General features: G+C 54.2%; 1 protein-coding gene across 11 annotated transcripts in view; it reads right to left on the minus strand.

Annotated features, from left to right (window-relative positions):
- The window catches only part of EPS15L1 (epidermal growth factor receptor pathway substrate 15 like 1), a 98,079-nt gene that overhangs the window by 16,259 nt on the left and 66,502 nt on the right, over nucleotides 1–15,318 (minus strand). For 6 of the 11 annotated variants that reach the window (XM_047828643.1, XM_047828638.1, XM_047828665.1 and 3 more), the window contains exons 20-23: nucleotides 11,249–11,309; nucleotides 10,247–10,329; nucleotides 3,854–3,986; nucleotides 1,657–1,704 (exon numbers count right to left, since the gene is read on the minus strand). In XM_047828643.1, coding sequence (XP_047684599.1) covers nucleotides 1,657–1,704; nucleotides 3,854–3,986; nucleotides 10,247–10,329; nucleotides 11,249–11,309 — 325 coding nt within the window. Of the gene's footprint in view, nucleotides 1–1,656; nucleotides 1,705–3,853; nucleotides 3,987–10,147; nucleotides 10,330–11,248; nucleotides 11,310–15,318 lie in introns of those variants that run through there. The other 5 variants (XM_047828649.1, XM_047828699.1, XM_047828688.1 and 2 more) reach the window with 3 other exon arrangements.

A 15,318-nucleotide genomic window follows, 5' to 3' on the forward strand; every position in this document is an offset into this window, starting at 1 on the left:
GTCAAGACAGAACTGCATCTTTAGCAGCGAAAGCCGATGGCCAGCCGTGGGCTGCTCTAGTCACATGTACATGACACCAGAACTCTTTCACAGGGAACCTCGGTGAGGCTCCCAGGTGGCCGGTCCCCCACCGTGATCGCAACAGGCTGACACTTAAATACGCGAGTTTACTGCACGTCAAACCTCAGTGGAGCTTTTAAGAACAAACAAAAACAACTCCCACAGAAGGTGAACACTGCAAGATACGGCATGCGAGAGACGGTACCCAAAAGACCATGCGTGACTCAGACCCAAACGTGCACCCTGTCCCGCACAAGCGACAAGAGCTGAGCTTCGCCAGAGAGGACCCTGGAGCCCTCTTTGAAGTTCAGCTACCCATGCTCTGACTCTTTCAACTGCAAAGGTTTCTGCCAAACTGCAATCTCGTGGGGGAAAGGGTCCGTTGGTAACTCCCGGCGTGCACATGGCTGCCTCAGGCCCAGCTTCTGTCCGCCTCTGGGAAAGGAGCCTGTGGAAGAGGACCTGTGTCCTGGTCCCGGGACCCTGGGGAGGGGATGGGGACACACATCACACACATCACAGCGAGGGTCATCACCGTGCAGGGCACTTTCTCCACACGGCCCCTGCTCGGCCAGAGTCGGTCCCATGTTCAGTCAGGGAAACCGAGGCTTGGTGAGGAGCAGGTGCTCGCCCAGAGCCCCTCAAGGAGATGGCACAGCCAGAACGTGACCCTTGGCCCTTGCGCCAATGTCCAGAAACACGGACTGAGCCTGACCTACCATCCTGGATTCTAGTGGCCTCACATATCAGAGCCACCTCCAGGTGCAGAGACCTGGCAGAGTTCTAGACCCTACTACGGACGAGCCGTGCCTTCATGTTGGTTTCTGTGAGTGCAGGCATGAAGCCGTGAGTTTTGGTTTGTGGAAAAAACTGTTCTCGCCATGCGGTCTGGACCGTCCACTTGGGATCTCCATGGAGCAGGGCTCCCTCACCAGGACCACAGGGCCCCCAGCAGCCGGGTACCCACTTCACCTTGCCCCCAAGGTGGGGCCACAGTGGGGCCTTCCGCAAGCTGGGAAGGCCCTTGAGTGTGACCATGTGGTGTTCCCAGGTGGCAGTGGCCACCTCAGATGCCGGCCGGGTGGCCTTTCCACACGGCAAAAGGCCCAGTCAGTGAGAAGAGCGGAGAAGCACATTCTGTTCCCTCACTTTCAAAAGGTTGGCCTTCGTTTTCTTAAAAAACAAAAACAAAAACAGAAAAACAACAAAATTTGGACATCTCCCTGGCTGCTGCCTGTTGTAAGCAGCCAAGAAAACACAAGTCGTGCCCTCTGTCCTCATAACAAACACTTTGAGCAGGACTGGCTCCAGACTCGTCCACTGACCTGTCCTGCTAATAACCAGCTAACCCCCCGACTGCTCCGGAGCTTACGCGGTCTCGCTCTGTGCGGTGTGGACATGGAGGGGTGGTGTCAGGGTGCACATCCCCCCCCCGCCCCGCCCCAGATGCAATCATTAAAGTGTCAACTGCTCAGTTCAGATGTCATGCGTGGGGTGCATCTACACGGCCGGCAACGTCCGTGTTGTTAGAGGTTAGTACGAAATCGCAGCTGAGCCACCGCTGGAAGTGCTCAAACGACAACGGCGTGTACCTACCACCCAGCAGTGTGTACAGCACAGAGTTTTTCTGATCAGCCACTGCTTCTAGGTAAGAGAATCAGACGAGAGACATTTAGACCTCAACGCAGGTATGTTGCGGCCGTTACAGATCAAACACTGTGCACGCATCGCCAATCTCCAGAGCACTCTGAACCTCATTCCAACTGTTGACAGGGATGGAGAGGCCCGGGGGGGGGGGGGGGGGGGGGCAGGTCGCTGGGTCCAGGGCTGGCCCTGCTGCCACTTTGCTGGGTGACAGTGGGTGGCCCACGTGACCTCTCTCACTTCCCTTTCCTCTTCTGAGAAACGACCATCATGGTGCCCGTCCTCTCTTGGAGGTCTTGCTAGGTAAGCTGGCTAGGGAACAGACCCACAAGTGCTCCCTGAGGGTCTATGGACATGAACAGGATATTTGGGGCACCAGCACCTCACCGGCCACGGCAGAGCAAGGGTACGGTGGCCCAAAGCCAAGAGCAAAGCAGCCTGAGACTCCCCAGAATACAGGCCCAAACCTCTCCCAAATGCGGATGGCTTCTCTGCTTTCTAAGTCCGCGGCGCACTACAAGCAGAAGCCCAAACGGGGCGCGGAGGCTTTGCAGAGGGTGACACGAAGGGGAAGGGGACAGTGAAGAGCAAGTTTAAACGCAGATCCGGCACTGGTTCAAGTAAGGGGAGGAGGCGGAAATAAGAGTTTCCAAGAAACCCTGAGCGTGAAGTTCTGGAGCATCTCCTTGAGGCCCGACACCTCCTGCACTGTCCCGTGTACGAGCCCGTGTGTGTGTGAGAACGTGACGTGTGCAACGCACATGCAGGTGCGTGGGAGCACTGTGTGAGAACACATACAGGCGAGGGTGCACGGGAATGTGTGCATGTGTGCACACGCGTCTGCACGTGTGAGCAGCACGTGAGCATGTGAGCACGCACATAGGCACATAAGCGTGAACCCATGCATGGGCGGGGGGTATGCAGGCGTGTGCACGCATGCTGTGGCTCCCTTCTTTCAGGTGGAGCACGGAGGCCTGATGACTTTCCATCAGGAGACTGTCAGGGTCCCCGTAGAGCCGCCCTGCAGGCAGGGCTCCCGTCCTCCTGAAAGCAAGCCGTAGCTCGCTCAGGTGATATGACAGGGCAGGCGGCCTCTTAAAAATAACTTCCCCTCCATTCACCTCTGCTAAGAGGAGGACTTTGACGGGTGGACCTTGTGTGGGATGACTGGAGGGCCTGGGACCAATGACCAGCTGCAACTAGAGAGTTCCACGGGCCGCCGAGTGGAGCCCCAGGCGGACTGAAGGGCAGAAGCTAGCTCAGGCAGGACCAAGTTTCGAGGGAGCGTGTGGGTCTCCTATGGCCACCCACCCAGGACAGCGTCGCAGAGACTGCCTGAAGCCAGGGCAGCAAGAAAACAGTAAGCAGGGGTGGAGGAAGGGGCTAGGAAATTGCAGTGAATCCCTCTGCCACTCGAAACAACAGCTTTCTCCTTTCGAGTCCGGCAACCTGGCCTGTCAGCCTGTGGCCATCATATGAGACAGAGTCCCCACACAAGCTCTGAGTCCTCGGCCTCCTCAGGGGGACACCTGGGCCCTCTCCTGAGAGTGGGGCCCCAGGGGCAGGACCGAGAGATCAGCAGCACCAGCCACAGCCAGGATGGGCCAGGTCTACAGGAAGCCTCCTGCTTAGAGCTCTTCGGGAGCGACACCGGGCGGGAGCCAAGCAGAAAAGAGCCCAGAGCCACCTGCCTCCTCTTGCATCAAGCACGGCCAAAAGGACCCCCACCCCAAACCCCACGCCGAGTCCTTAACCAGCAGGGAGGCACTGGATCGAGGGGGAGGCCTCAGCCAACTTGGAAAACAGCTCAGGTGGGAGGGGAAGCCGGAGGGGCCACCAGATCTTGACCACACACGCCACCACAAGGGCTGAGCCCTGGGCCTTCTGGAGACCACCCCGGAGGCCCACACTGAGCCTGGAGCCCAGGGGCCCCCAGGACAGGGTGAGGGTGGGTGGGGTGGGAGGCGTGCTCCAGGCACACACTGTGCACAGACCCAGGCCTAAGCGGTAGGGAGACCCTCTTGCGCCAAGTGTGGGGCCCCCGACATCTGCTCCACTCTGGTCTGGTGAACAGAGAAGCCCCTGGTCCCCCTACCGCCGCCGGCCTGCGACGGGGGGCGGGCGCTGCGAGAGAAGAAAGCGTACTGACCGCTGGGCGGTTTAGGCCGCGGAGGAGCAGGTTTCTTCGGAGGCAGAGCGGGAGTGTCCTGTTTACTTTTAAAGGGGTCATCTGGGAATCCTGCCCCTCCAAAGGAGGAGGTGAAAGGACCAGAAGTTGGGGGCTGTAAGAGAGGACACGAAAGAGAGGCAAAAATAATCGTTAAAACGGAGGCAACGGATGTCCATTCAGCCAATGCTCACGTACCGAGAGCCTCGGCGAGGCCCCCAACCCTCCGGGGCTCTGCGGCACGGCCCCACGGGGACCCGGGTCTCTCCCAAGACCCCTGCTTTCCTCCACCCTCAACAGCCAGGGTCCTCTGGCCTGTGAGGGACAAGCCAGCGAACAGAGAGCAGGCGAGAGCCGCCCTGTGCCTTGATGGGCTGATGTCACAAGAGGGGTGTGACCTGCCACACGCACCATCCTACCCACACAGGGACACTGAGTCTTTCCTGACCCCAGGGTCCCCTGGGCCTCCTGCTCATGCTTCAGAGATGGGCCCCGCCCAAGCCCTCGCAGTAGCTGCAGTCCCTTCCGTGTGCCGCCTCTGGGCTGAGCACCGGGTCAGAAGGGCAGCGGAGCACCCCCTCGCCCCCAGGTGGCCCGAGGGTGCTGCTGCCCCGCCCACTCCGGCCGGCACCGGCTCAGCTGCCTCTGCCAGGCTCCTCTCACCTCCAGCACAGCCCTTCCACCCCCACCCCCCCACCTCAAATGCAACTCAGAGCCTCCCTCCCAGTGAGACAGATGCACAGGTGGGCTGGGGGGTAGGGGGGACAGGTAGGTGCACAGCAGTCTGCAGCCCCAGTGCCCACAGGTGGCCTCCACAGCGCTCTTCAAGGTACAGGGGGACTTCGGCAGCGCCCCCCCACTGCCCGATTCTTCCGCCTCATCCCTGCGGCCGCCTCATCCCTGCGGCCGCCCCATCCCCTCGACAATTCCCCGGTCCCTGGAACTCCTTGCGCCCCGCTGCACACAGGGTCTCCAGCTGGGACAAGCTCTACCTCATCCACCCCGATCCCCTCTTGTTCTCAGAGACTGACCGAGCCTCACCGCCGCCCCCAGAGTCCTTTCTGCCAACTGTGCCTGCCTGATATCCTGGTGGGACGCCACAGGACACACATCACCGTGCGCAGGCACGGGCCCCCGCCCAGGTGATGGGGCAGCACCCGTGGCGGGCCGTGACTCGTCTCCGTGGGCAGCTCATGTGCAGAGTGCCAGTACGGTGCCGGGCCACGACAAAACCCCAGTGGCAGACGGACGAGCTGCAGATGGGCCAGCGCAGGTTTTGGGTGACAGGGCCTGAGTCCTCCCTCCTCTGGGATCCAGTCATGGCACACAGCTCCCCCTCCCCTGGGATCTGAGCACAGGGACAATGACGTGCAACCCCCGCCCCAGGCACAGTCATAGACACCAGGCTCCAGTGGGGAAGAGGTGGCCAGCCCACGAGAGGGACATCCTGCTGGGCAATCCTGGTCCCCTCTACCAGCCCTCCGAGGCCTCTAGGGTGGGAGATGTTGGCTCCTTGCTAATCTTCTTGTCTTCCCAACAACCGCTTCTGTTTTACACACAGGGAAACTGAGGCACAGAGAGGCGATGCAGCCTACAGCCACAGAGCACCTCAGTGGTGGAGTCAGGGAGTTAGGAAGCCACGTCATCTGCCTCCGGGGCCAGGGCCCTCCACTGCCGGCGGCCTACCCTCTGCGATAGGTCTGGGGCCTTGAACCAGGCCGAGCTCTGTCCTCGGGCCCAGAGAGACACAGGTGGATGCAGCCAAGAGGCAGAACAGGTCACGGGGTCAGTGGGACAGCAAAAGCCCTGAGGAAGACGGGGGTCAAATGAGGAAGACTCAGTCTCCTGCCAAGACCATGCCGGCCCCCCAGGAAGCTCAGAGCAAGAGGGGCGGACGGGGCTGGCAGGACTGTGGTAGGGCAAGGAGGTTCTTCCCTCCGCGGCCACTGCCCCCCATTCTGGGCTCGGTGGACACCTGTCCTTTTAGGAACAGAAGGCAGGGAGTCCTGCAGCTCAAGTTTCTGGAACGTCTGCACTACAGAGTGCAGTGGTCAGGAGGAGGCTGGGAGGCCCTGCCTGGGCTGGAGGCCCGGCCCTGCCACAGCCAACTGCTCGGTGCCTCAGCTTTCACATCCGTGAAATGGCCATAATGACAGGCCCTCGCTCTAGGGCTGCAGCAAAAATGCAACGAAGTCATGTGTAAACAGCTCCAACAGGAACCCCAAAAACACTGGCCCAAGATGGCAAAATGATCGTGCCAAGGGTGTGGCCGTGGTCAAATTCTTTTAGATGCCCATAGGAACCTGCAGATGCCCCATCAGCTACTGATGTTTTATTCCTGCCATTTCCCATTAACCATAGACCCTGCCCTTGGAGGGCAACAGCGTGAGAGTTGAGGCGAAGTATCAAGGTCTATTTAGAATCTGTAGTCTGGGAATGGGGGTAAGGGATGGGGGGCAAAGTTGCTGGGAGAGCATGTGGGTTCTGCTCCTGCCCCCGCCATTCACCAAACACAGGCTCATGCGATTTCTGCACAACCTGAGACAGGCAGGCAGGAATCAAAACCAATTTCTTAGCAGGGAGGTGGCATGACCAGCCCAAAGGCCCCCCACGTGGACCCCAGTCTTCGTCCCGACTATTGGGAATGCACCAGCTCTGGAGTGGCAGCTGGAGCCCTCTGGACACACCCCGCTGTGCGTCGGGTACGCGGGGTCCCCGTCCATCCAGCCCACGAGCTGCAGCCTGGACCACGAGCCATAACGATGGTCCCAGCTGGTGGAGGGCACTTGCAGGCCAGGATGTCCCTCTGTCCCCTCTGTGCTCAAACCCAGTGAGCTGGTGAGCTCCCTCCAGGGGGACAGGGCTCCACCCATAAAGGCCCACTCCCACCACGTCCGTGAGCCACAGCACTTCTAACACCACACAGCCCGCGAGCAACATTTCCGAATCCCAATTTTCACAACTCCAGGTTTCCCAAGAAGCCTCCTCTGGGACCCGACCCGTTCCTCCTCAGGCTGCAGCTTCAGGGAAAGTCGCTATTTTTAGAAGGGTTTCAGTAAAGCCGGCAGGGGCTCTCCGGGCTGGCACAGCGTGAAGCGTGCTCAGAAAGAAAAAAAAAAGAAAAAGAAGAGAAAAGCCACTATAAAAAGCACCTCTGAGAGGAACATGTTTGGGTTCACGGTTTAAAGAGTTGGTTTAAAGCAAGCTACTCTCACCTTTTAAGAAACGGCCCTAAATAGGAATGCGTAGCTTTAAAAACCACTGGAAAAACGAATGGAAAGGGCCTGACGACCAGCCAAGGACTGCACGGATGGCTTTTTTTCATGGGGGGAGGGAGTGAAATAATTATGTTCAGGTCTTGTTCTTACTCTCAGATGCTCAGAATTTGTTCTTAAAGCAAGGGGATGGATTAACACGGGTCTAAAAACATCTCTGCGGGTTGGGGGGTGGGAGGACCTCCCCTGCCAGCAGCAAGCCCGAAGATTCTCCCAAAGGAATGTGCTGGAACCAGCTCTCTGGCGGTCACCTTCCCTCCGCACCGCCACGCAGAGGAGGACACCTTGACTTAGGGTGGAGTCAAGAAAGGGCTCCGTGTGCATCGCCTTGCCACCCCACTCAGAAGGGGAAAAGCTGGCAATGTAAAAAACACACGCAAAAAAACAAAACCAAGAAGCCAAAAAAAAAAAAAAAAAAAAAAAAAAAAAAAGCCTTCTCGCCACTTTACTTTCATTTCCTTCAGCATTTTATTTATACACACGATGTTTTTCTTGAAAAACAGAAAGAGAACCGAAGGGGAAAACAGAGTCCTACCAGGTTAGGGCTCGGTGTACAGCTGGACAAGTGGCAGGACACTGGGAGGTGACGGGAGCGTGGAAACAAAACAAAGGAGCACTGGAGACAAATTTTCCACGGCCCCGTCCAGCTCCGTCCAGCCAGTGCCTCCAACAGGAAGGGGCCACCAGCTCTGGAGTCACAAGTGCACGTGTGTGTGCGGCCTGATCGAGGGACACGAGGACAAGGAGAGGGAAGCCCAGAGCCCATCCAGACTGGCTGCCCTGCGCAGCCCCCGCCAGCCCATGCAGCCTCGATGAGGACACCTCTCAAAAGGGCACCTCTTGTGCCCTTGTCCTTGTCTCAGCTCTGGCCACTGGCGGCTCACTCCCTCTGTCTTTGGGGCCAGCCTCCCAAAGGGAGAGGGCTCGCTCCGACAGCTGGAGAATGCGATGCAGGCCCCTTCGTTTGGGGACTGCTGCCACCATGTGGCACAAGTTTTCTGCTTTCAAGAGGTGATTTTCCTGCCTACTAAGCAGGGACGAGAAAGCGAAGGATGCACAGTTCCACTCCAGGAGCAGGGAGGGCCGTGTGTAACAGCCGCCAAGTGATAGGCAAACGTCCGAGCAACTCTCCTGTCCTGGGGCCTTCTGGCCAATCCCAGACAGCATCCTGACCATCCGAGTCCCAGCGTTCTCACACGAGGGACGGAGGCTTGCTCCCCACAGGCACTGCAATGAGAGGCAGCTACACCAGCACCTCCGAGCTCCCTCCTGTGACAGCCGATGGCTAAGCAGACACCCTCTCTGTGGCCAGAAACTGGGTTTGCTACCTTGACGATGTACACTCAATGTGCTTCTCTGAAAACCCGAACGGAGTCTCAAAGGTTTCTCAGAAGCCGTGTGCCACAATCACACATTGGCTCACCACAAGCGCTCAGTGCCCAGACGAGTGTGTGTCCCTCAGGCTGAGTGCACGTGGAGCCAGCAGGCCCCCTGGGCTGGCTCGGCGGGGACGGCTGGGGGAGGGCTGCCCAGCAGGGGTGGGCAGCGTGCAGGAAGCAAGTGACTCCTTGCTGTGGATGCTCGGCTCCCACGTGCTCCGAGATGCCCTCCCCAGCTCCCTCTCCACCATCTGGCTTGTGAGTCTTCCCCACTAGGAGGTAAGACCAGGGATGGGGACGGGCTCCCGCTTGTGGCCACCACTCACCCCCACACACACCACGGCGATGGCACCTGGGCTGGAGCAGGTGGATACTGAAGACTGCAGGAATGAGTGAAGAAGCATGGCTCTGGGGCCGCGGGCTGTGAGGCCCTCACCTGCCTGCAGGGACTATCAGCAAGCAGCAGAGCACAAGTGGGTCCTCAGGACGGGGCCCTGAGGCCCACATGGGGCACACCTAATGCCGCTTTCCCAAATTCTTATCAGAGAAGTACGTACTCATACTTAAAACCAAGGGACACTAAAGGTTATAACGAAGATCTGCAGATCCTCGGACCATTGCCTTTCCCACTCACCATGGCCGACGTTTTTGACTTCTTAGCGGTTTCTTCTGAGATTTACCTCTATAATCATGGGCATCTACTGTTATTTCTTGATCTGTCCATTTTGGACATGATCTACTGACTTTTTGCTACATTAAAGATTTAGCATTCTCAGGGCAACGCTCAGTTGGTGGGTGGCTCAGTGGGTTCAGCACCCGACTCTTGATTTCGGCTCAGGTCACGATCTCATGGTTCATGAGACGGATACCCACGCTGGGCTCTGCACTAAGCATAGAGCCTGCTTGGGATTCTCTCTCTCTCTCTCTCTCTCTCTCTCTCTCTCTCTCTCTTTCTCTCTCTCTCCCTCTCACTCCCTCTCTCCCTGTCCCTCCTCCGCTCATGTTTGTGCATTCTCTCTCAAAATAAATAAATAAATGATAGAGCTTCCTAGCCACAACTCCCAGCCCCTCGCACAACAGGACCCCGACACCACCAGGGGCTATATTCGCCTGACCGTGGCACGCAACTACTGCCCAGCCCGACAAGTGCAGGAGTGTCATCTGTCTTGAACCTGTGTATTTGTTCACAAAACCCAGCCCTCACTTTCCAAACCCTTCTCGGGTTCTCACAGGCAGCTCCCACTTACATAACCGGCCCACGTTCTCTGGATCCCTCCTGCCTGCCAGCCTGCAGCCCACAGTTCCAGTCTCAGCTGCACGCACACCAGGCCTGGCACCCGTGACCCTCCTGAGTCCCCTGTGCCTAATGCCTTCTCTTCTCTGGGTCTCTGGAGCCACAACTTTATTGCCTAAGATCTGGCAGCTAACAGACACCAGTAGGACTGGGGGGAGCCCGCGACACGTAGGCCTCGTGGAGGGATTCAGGGCTCTGGCAGTTTCACTCAGAGGAAGGGAAATGGAGCCAATCACAACCACAGGCATTTTCTAGACCCTGCCTGCCGGCTCACGGCCTCACATGAGGATGCGTTTCAGAGTCTGACAGGTGCCGAGGAAATACATACGTGGTATTAATAATTATGCCTGGCTGCTCACGACAAGACCACGACAAGAGGCACAAAGACACTGGCAGAGGCACACGTGCTCCGTGGGTGGGGCTTTACCTTGGACATCTGGCTGAAGTCGGCAAAGCCCTCAGCACTATTGAAGGACCCACTTCCAAAGGGGTCTAAGGTTCCAAAGGGACCTGCAAAGTGGCACCAACAGACGCAGAGTTACAGGGAGCTCAGGGAACACACCTCCTGGGGTCAGGGTCAGGTGCTGCCTCTCCATATTCCACGGCCCCCAGCGCGGGACATCTGAGGAGGTGGCCAGGGCCGTGCACCTGGACGCAGGCCCTCAACAAGGCCTCCCTGGCCCCACCTGCGCTGGCTCATGGTTGGTCTAGCTCGGCCGGAAGTCTCTTGCTGTGACGGCCGCCTAGGGGACAGCCACAGGGACTCTGCCCCATCTGTACTTCTAGCCAGCGCTGCTCACGGTCAGCAGAGGAGTGACAGGTGTGGAACCACAGCCCGGTCAGGGAGGGGGGTGCAGTTCTGCAGTGACCTACCACCAACGCCATGTATGTGGGGAGCCTGTCCATGCAGTTTGCCAAGCTTTCTCCTTTGGAGGGGCAATTTGCCTGGATAACCCCCACACCCACCTATGGTAATGAACTCTCTCACCATCAAGCACGAGCTGCTAGGCAAGGCAGTAGGACCAAGCAGGGACTGTTCCCCAGAACCAGGGGGAGTCCACAAATGCTCCCCTCCCTCAATGCAGAAGCCAGTACCCTCGGTCAAACTTTGGATTCTTTTAGGAAAAAGATCCGAAGGTACAAACCAGAGATCCGTAAGGAGCAATGAGCAAAGAGCAACCAGTAACAGTGGTGTTATTACTGACTTCATCCCTACTGCCGACCTCCCTTTCCACAAAGATGAGCAGTGGCAGGGGCGGGGGGAGGTATAGCTGGCTTTGGCTAAAGTGCTTCCGGCGAGGATCTGGGCGCCCCTGGCTAATGACATAAACTCTGAGGACACACAGCTTTGGAAATAAAACCATCACCGGGTGGGCTCCCTCCACTGGCAGCGGGGAGGGTCAGAAGGAAAATAAGCCATCGGTCTCACCTGATCCTTTTGAGGAGACACTGGAGGATGAAAAAGGTTCACTGGATTCAAAGGGGTCGAGCTGAGTGAAAGGAGAGAGGAAGAGTGAAAAGCAGTTCACTCATTTACCCAGCCATTCGTTCAACCACACACTGTCCTGACGTCTGGTGCTGGCCACGAGGAGGATAAAATGATTTGTACTAAACCCTGGTGGAGTAAAATCCCCACGGGCCAAACCCTCCTGCAGATAACGCCTCTGAACTCTGGACAAGATACAAAACACGGGTAAATACAAGCAACCACCCGAAAGCTCAGGAAGTGAACCAAAGCAGGAAGACTCTGGACGAGAATTCAAAGTGGGCAGGAACGAACAGAACCAGGTTGAATCTTCTGTCTGGACAGCTGTAATCTGAGGGCTTTGCGAAGCTAAGACCCCAACAGAAAACTCGCCATCCGGACTCTCTGGAGGAACAGAGCAGTATCCAGTCACCACGAAAGAGCACTCATGATACACAGGATACGTTTCTAAAGAACCAGAAAAATGTGGCCAGTTCTCAAGGGAAAAGACAATCAATAGAACCAATGCCAAGACGCCCCAGACGCTGGAATTCTTAGATGAGGACGACTTTAAAGCAGTAACAACTGTGCTCAGTGAAGTAAAGGAAAATACTCTTCAGAGGAATGGGTAGATCTTAGCAGAAAAACAGCAACCACACAAAGAAACAAATGGAAATTCTAAAACTGAAAAATGTACACTATCTAGAATAAAACTTCACTAGGTCAGCTACACAACAAATAGAGAAAAAAGTAAGCGAGACAGAAGACAGATCTGAAGAAATTATCCAATCTACAAGAAAAAAAGAGAGAGAGAGAAAGAAGAATGAGAAAACAGAGCCTCAGGGACTTGTGGTGACATCAGCAAAAGCTCTAACATACAAGTAACTGTAATCTCACAAAGATAGAAGAGAACAGGGGAGACAAAGAAAATGTTTAAGTAACAGCCAAAAACTTGCAAAGTCCAGTAAAAGATATTTAGAGATTTATGAACGTCAGCAAACCCCAAACAACATAAATACAAAGAAAACCACATACATATGCTTCACAAACTACTGAAAGGCAGAGAGAGACCGAGAGACAGAGAGGGAGAGACAGAGAGACAGAGAGACAGAGAGGGAGAAAGCAGCCAGAGAAGAACAGGATGGTACATTTGGGAGAACAAGTGCCTGAGACCGACGGCTTCTCCTCAAGGACAAGGAAGGCCAGAAAGCAGTGGAACAATATCCTCAAAGTGCTGAAAGGGGCAGAAACTACTAGCTCAGGCAGCGATACCCTTCAAGAATGACAACAAAGCAGACCTGTATTAGAAGAGGTGCCAGACCAAGTTCTTCAGGCTTAAGGATAAGGGTAATGGGAGGAAACGTCAGACCCGGAGGAAGGAATAAAGAGCAAATGGCAAACATATGGGCAAAAATAAACAGACCACTGTTTTCCTCTTTAAAATTTCTTTTACATACATACAGTGGATTAAGGCAAAACTTAAACGACTGTCTTCCAGGGTTTATGACGTATTTAGACGTATTATATTCGTAGGACACCTGTAACATAAGAGGAGACACTGCTGGCTAGGGAGGAGGTGGATAAAGGGATCTATCCTTTAGACAGGATCGTTATCCCCCCAAGAAAATTTGGCTGCAAGTTTTCTACATTTTACATAAAGTGATGTAACGTTCACTCCAAGGAGCCTATGAAAAGTTAAGGGTGTATATGGTAATCCCTAAAGCAACCTCTAAAAAATAATAGAAATAGACATAGGTAAAATAGGCCAAAAGATACTAGAAAATGGAATTCTAGAAAATATTCAAATAGTCTAAAAGAAGGCAGGGGGGTGTCCGGGTGGTTCAGTCGGTTGAGTGTCTGACTCTTGATTTCGGCTCAGGTCATGGTCCCAGGGTCGTGGGATCGAGCCCCACATCAGGCTCCGCACTGAGCATGGAGCCTGCTTAAGAGTCTCTCTCTCCCTCTGCCCCTCTCCCCTAGTGCGTTCTCTCTCTTTCTCAAATAAATAAATAAATAAATGAATAAATAGAAGAAGGCAGAAAGGGAATAGATTGACAAAACAAAGGGGATAAAGAACAAGCAAATAATAAAATAGACTCAAATCTAACCACAACAATAACTGAATTAAATGTTAATGGTCTAAATACTCCATTTCGAAGGCAGAGATTTCCAGACTGGATTGACCAGCAGCCCCAACTACGTGCTCGCTCTAAAAGACCCTTCATATATAGAAACCCATTTACTGAAAGTAAAGGGATGAAAAAAGGTATAGCGTACAAAGAGTAAGCATAAGGAGGATGAGGCAACTATTTTAATAGATAGAACAGATCTCAAGACAAAGGTGTCACCAGAGGAAGAAAGAAAGCTTTTATAATGATAAAAGGGTCACTGCATCACGGTGATACAACCAGCAGAAATGTGTAGGCACCAGGCAGAGCTTCAAAATACGTGAAGCAAAACTTGACCGAATTAACGGGGCTATAGACAATTCCACAATCACAGATTTTTAACATTCCTCTCTCAGCAATTGGGAAAGCTATAAAACAAACAAACAAACAAACAAACAGAAAACAGTAAAGACACAAATGATCTGAACAGTACTATCAACCACACTGATGTAATTCGCATTTATAGAACCCGACAACCATAGATAAACGTTCTTCTCAATTATACAGTATGGACACCAATGCAAACCATAAAATGAATATAAATAAATTTAAAAGGACCGCAAAAAATACAAAACATGTTCCCTAGGAGCATATTTAATTAGAAATCAATACTATAAGACATGTAAAAGAAAAAAAAAAAACCAAGTATCTGAAAACAAAACAGTATTTTATTTAAAAAAAAAATTTTTTTTTCGACGTTTATTTATTTTTGGGACAGAGAGAGACAGAGCATGAACGGGGGAAGGGCAGAGAGAGAGGGAGACACAGAATCAGAAACAGGCTCCAGGCTCCGAGCCATCAGCCCAGAGCCCGACGCGGGGCTCAAACTCACAGGCCGCAAGATCGTGACCTGGCTGAAGTCGGACGCTCAACCGACTGCGCCACCCAGGCGCCCCACAAAACAGTATTTTAAATAACACATGGTTCAACAGAGATATCGCAAGGGAAACTAGAACATACCACAAACAAAAGGCAGTAAAGACAGAACGTATCAAAATGCGTGGAAGGTGGCTAAGCAGTGCTCAGGGCAAAATGTGTAGTTTGAAAACATTTATATTAGAAAAAACGGTCTAAGATCAGTGACCTGAGGTTGAATCTTCAGATGTTAGAAATGGAAGAGCAAAGCACTAACCCAAAAGAGGAGGAAGGAAATAATAAAAAGCAGAAATCAGTGAAATAGAAACAAACAGGAGGGGAAATTAACATAACCAAAAGCTGGTTGATGGACAAGCTCAACAAAATTGATCCACAGAGAGTGAGAACACACATCACACACAGCTCAATACCAAGATTGAAAGGGGGTCCCCGTGACAGGTCTCACAGATGGAAACGTTACAAACCAATCCTGGCCTTCAAGAAACTCTGGGTCTAGAGGGACAGACAGGGCACGTGTAGGGCTTTGGAAGAGATATAGCCCAGAACATGAAAGGAGGCTATAAGCCGCCCTCCCCTAGACATGAGAATTCTCTGTTCAATCAGTCACTGTTTTGCTTTTCAAATCCTAACTGACAGCCATTTAATGCAGTGTGTTGGGCCTAACACTGCAAAACACACGGTCCGCTAGATGCTGGGGGTGGAGAGGGGCACGTGAGTGCCTCACACACTAAGTGCTGCCAGGAAGATGGCAGGGTGGTCATGTGGAACGTGTGATGCTTTGTTTTGTTTCATTTTTGTTGGGAGATGGGGTCGCAGTGGGGGCAGGCGACAGAACAGAGAAGCCAGCCAGTGGGCCTGAGCTGAAGTGACAGGGACACAGGAAGGAACAGAGAAAAGAGAGCTATTCGGGGCCCAACCCATCCTGACGCGGGCTCAGTGCACCTCTGAACGTGACCCCTGATTCACGGGACAAGCCTCACAGGGACTAGT

Source organism: Prionailurus viverrinus, chromosome A2 (genome assembly GCF_022837055.1).
Source record: "Prionailurus viverrinus isolate Anna chromosome A2, UM_Priviv_1.0, whole genome shotgun sequence".
Classification (NCBI taxonomy): Eukaryota; Metazoa; Chordata; class Mammalia; order Carnivora; family Felidae; genus Prionailurus; species Prionailurus viverrinus.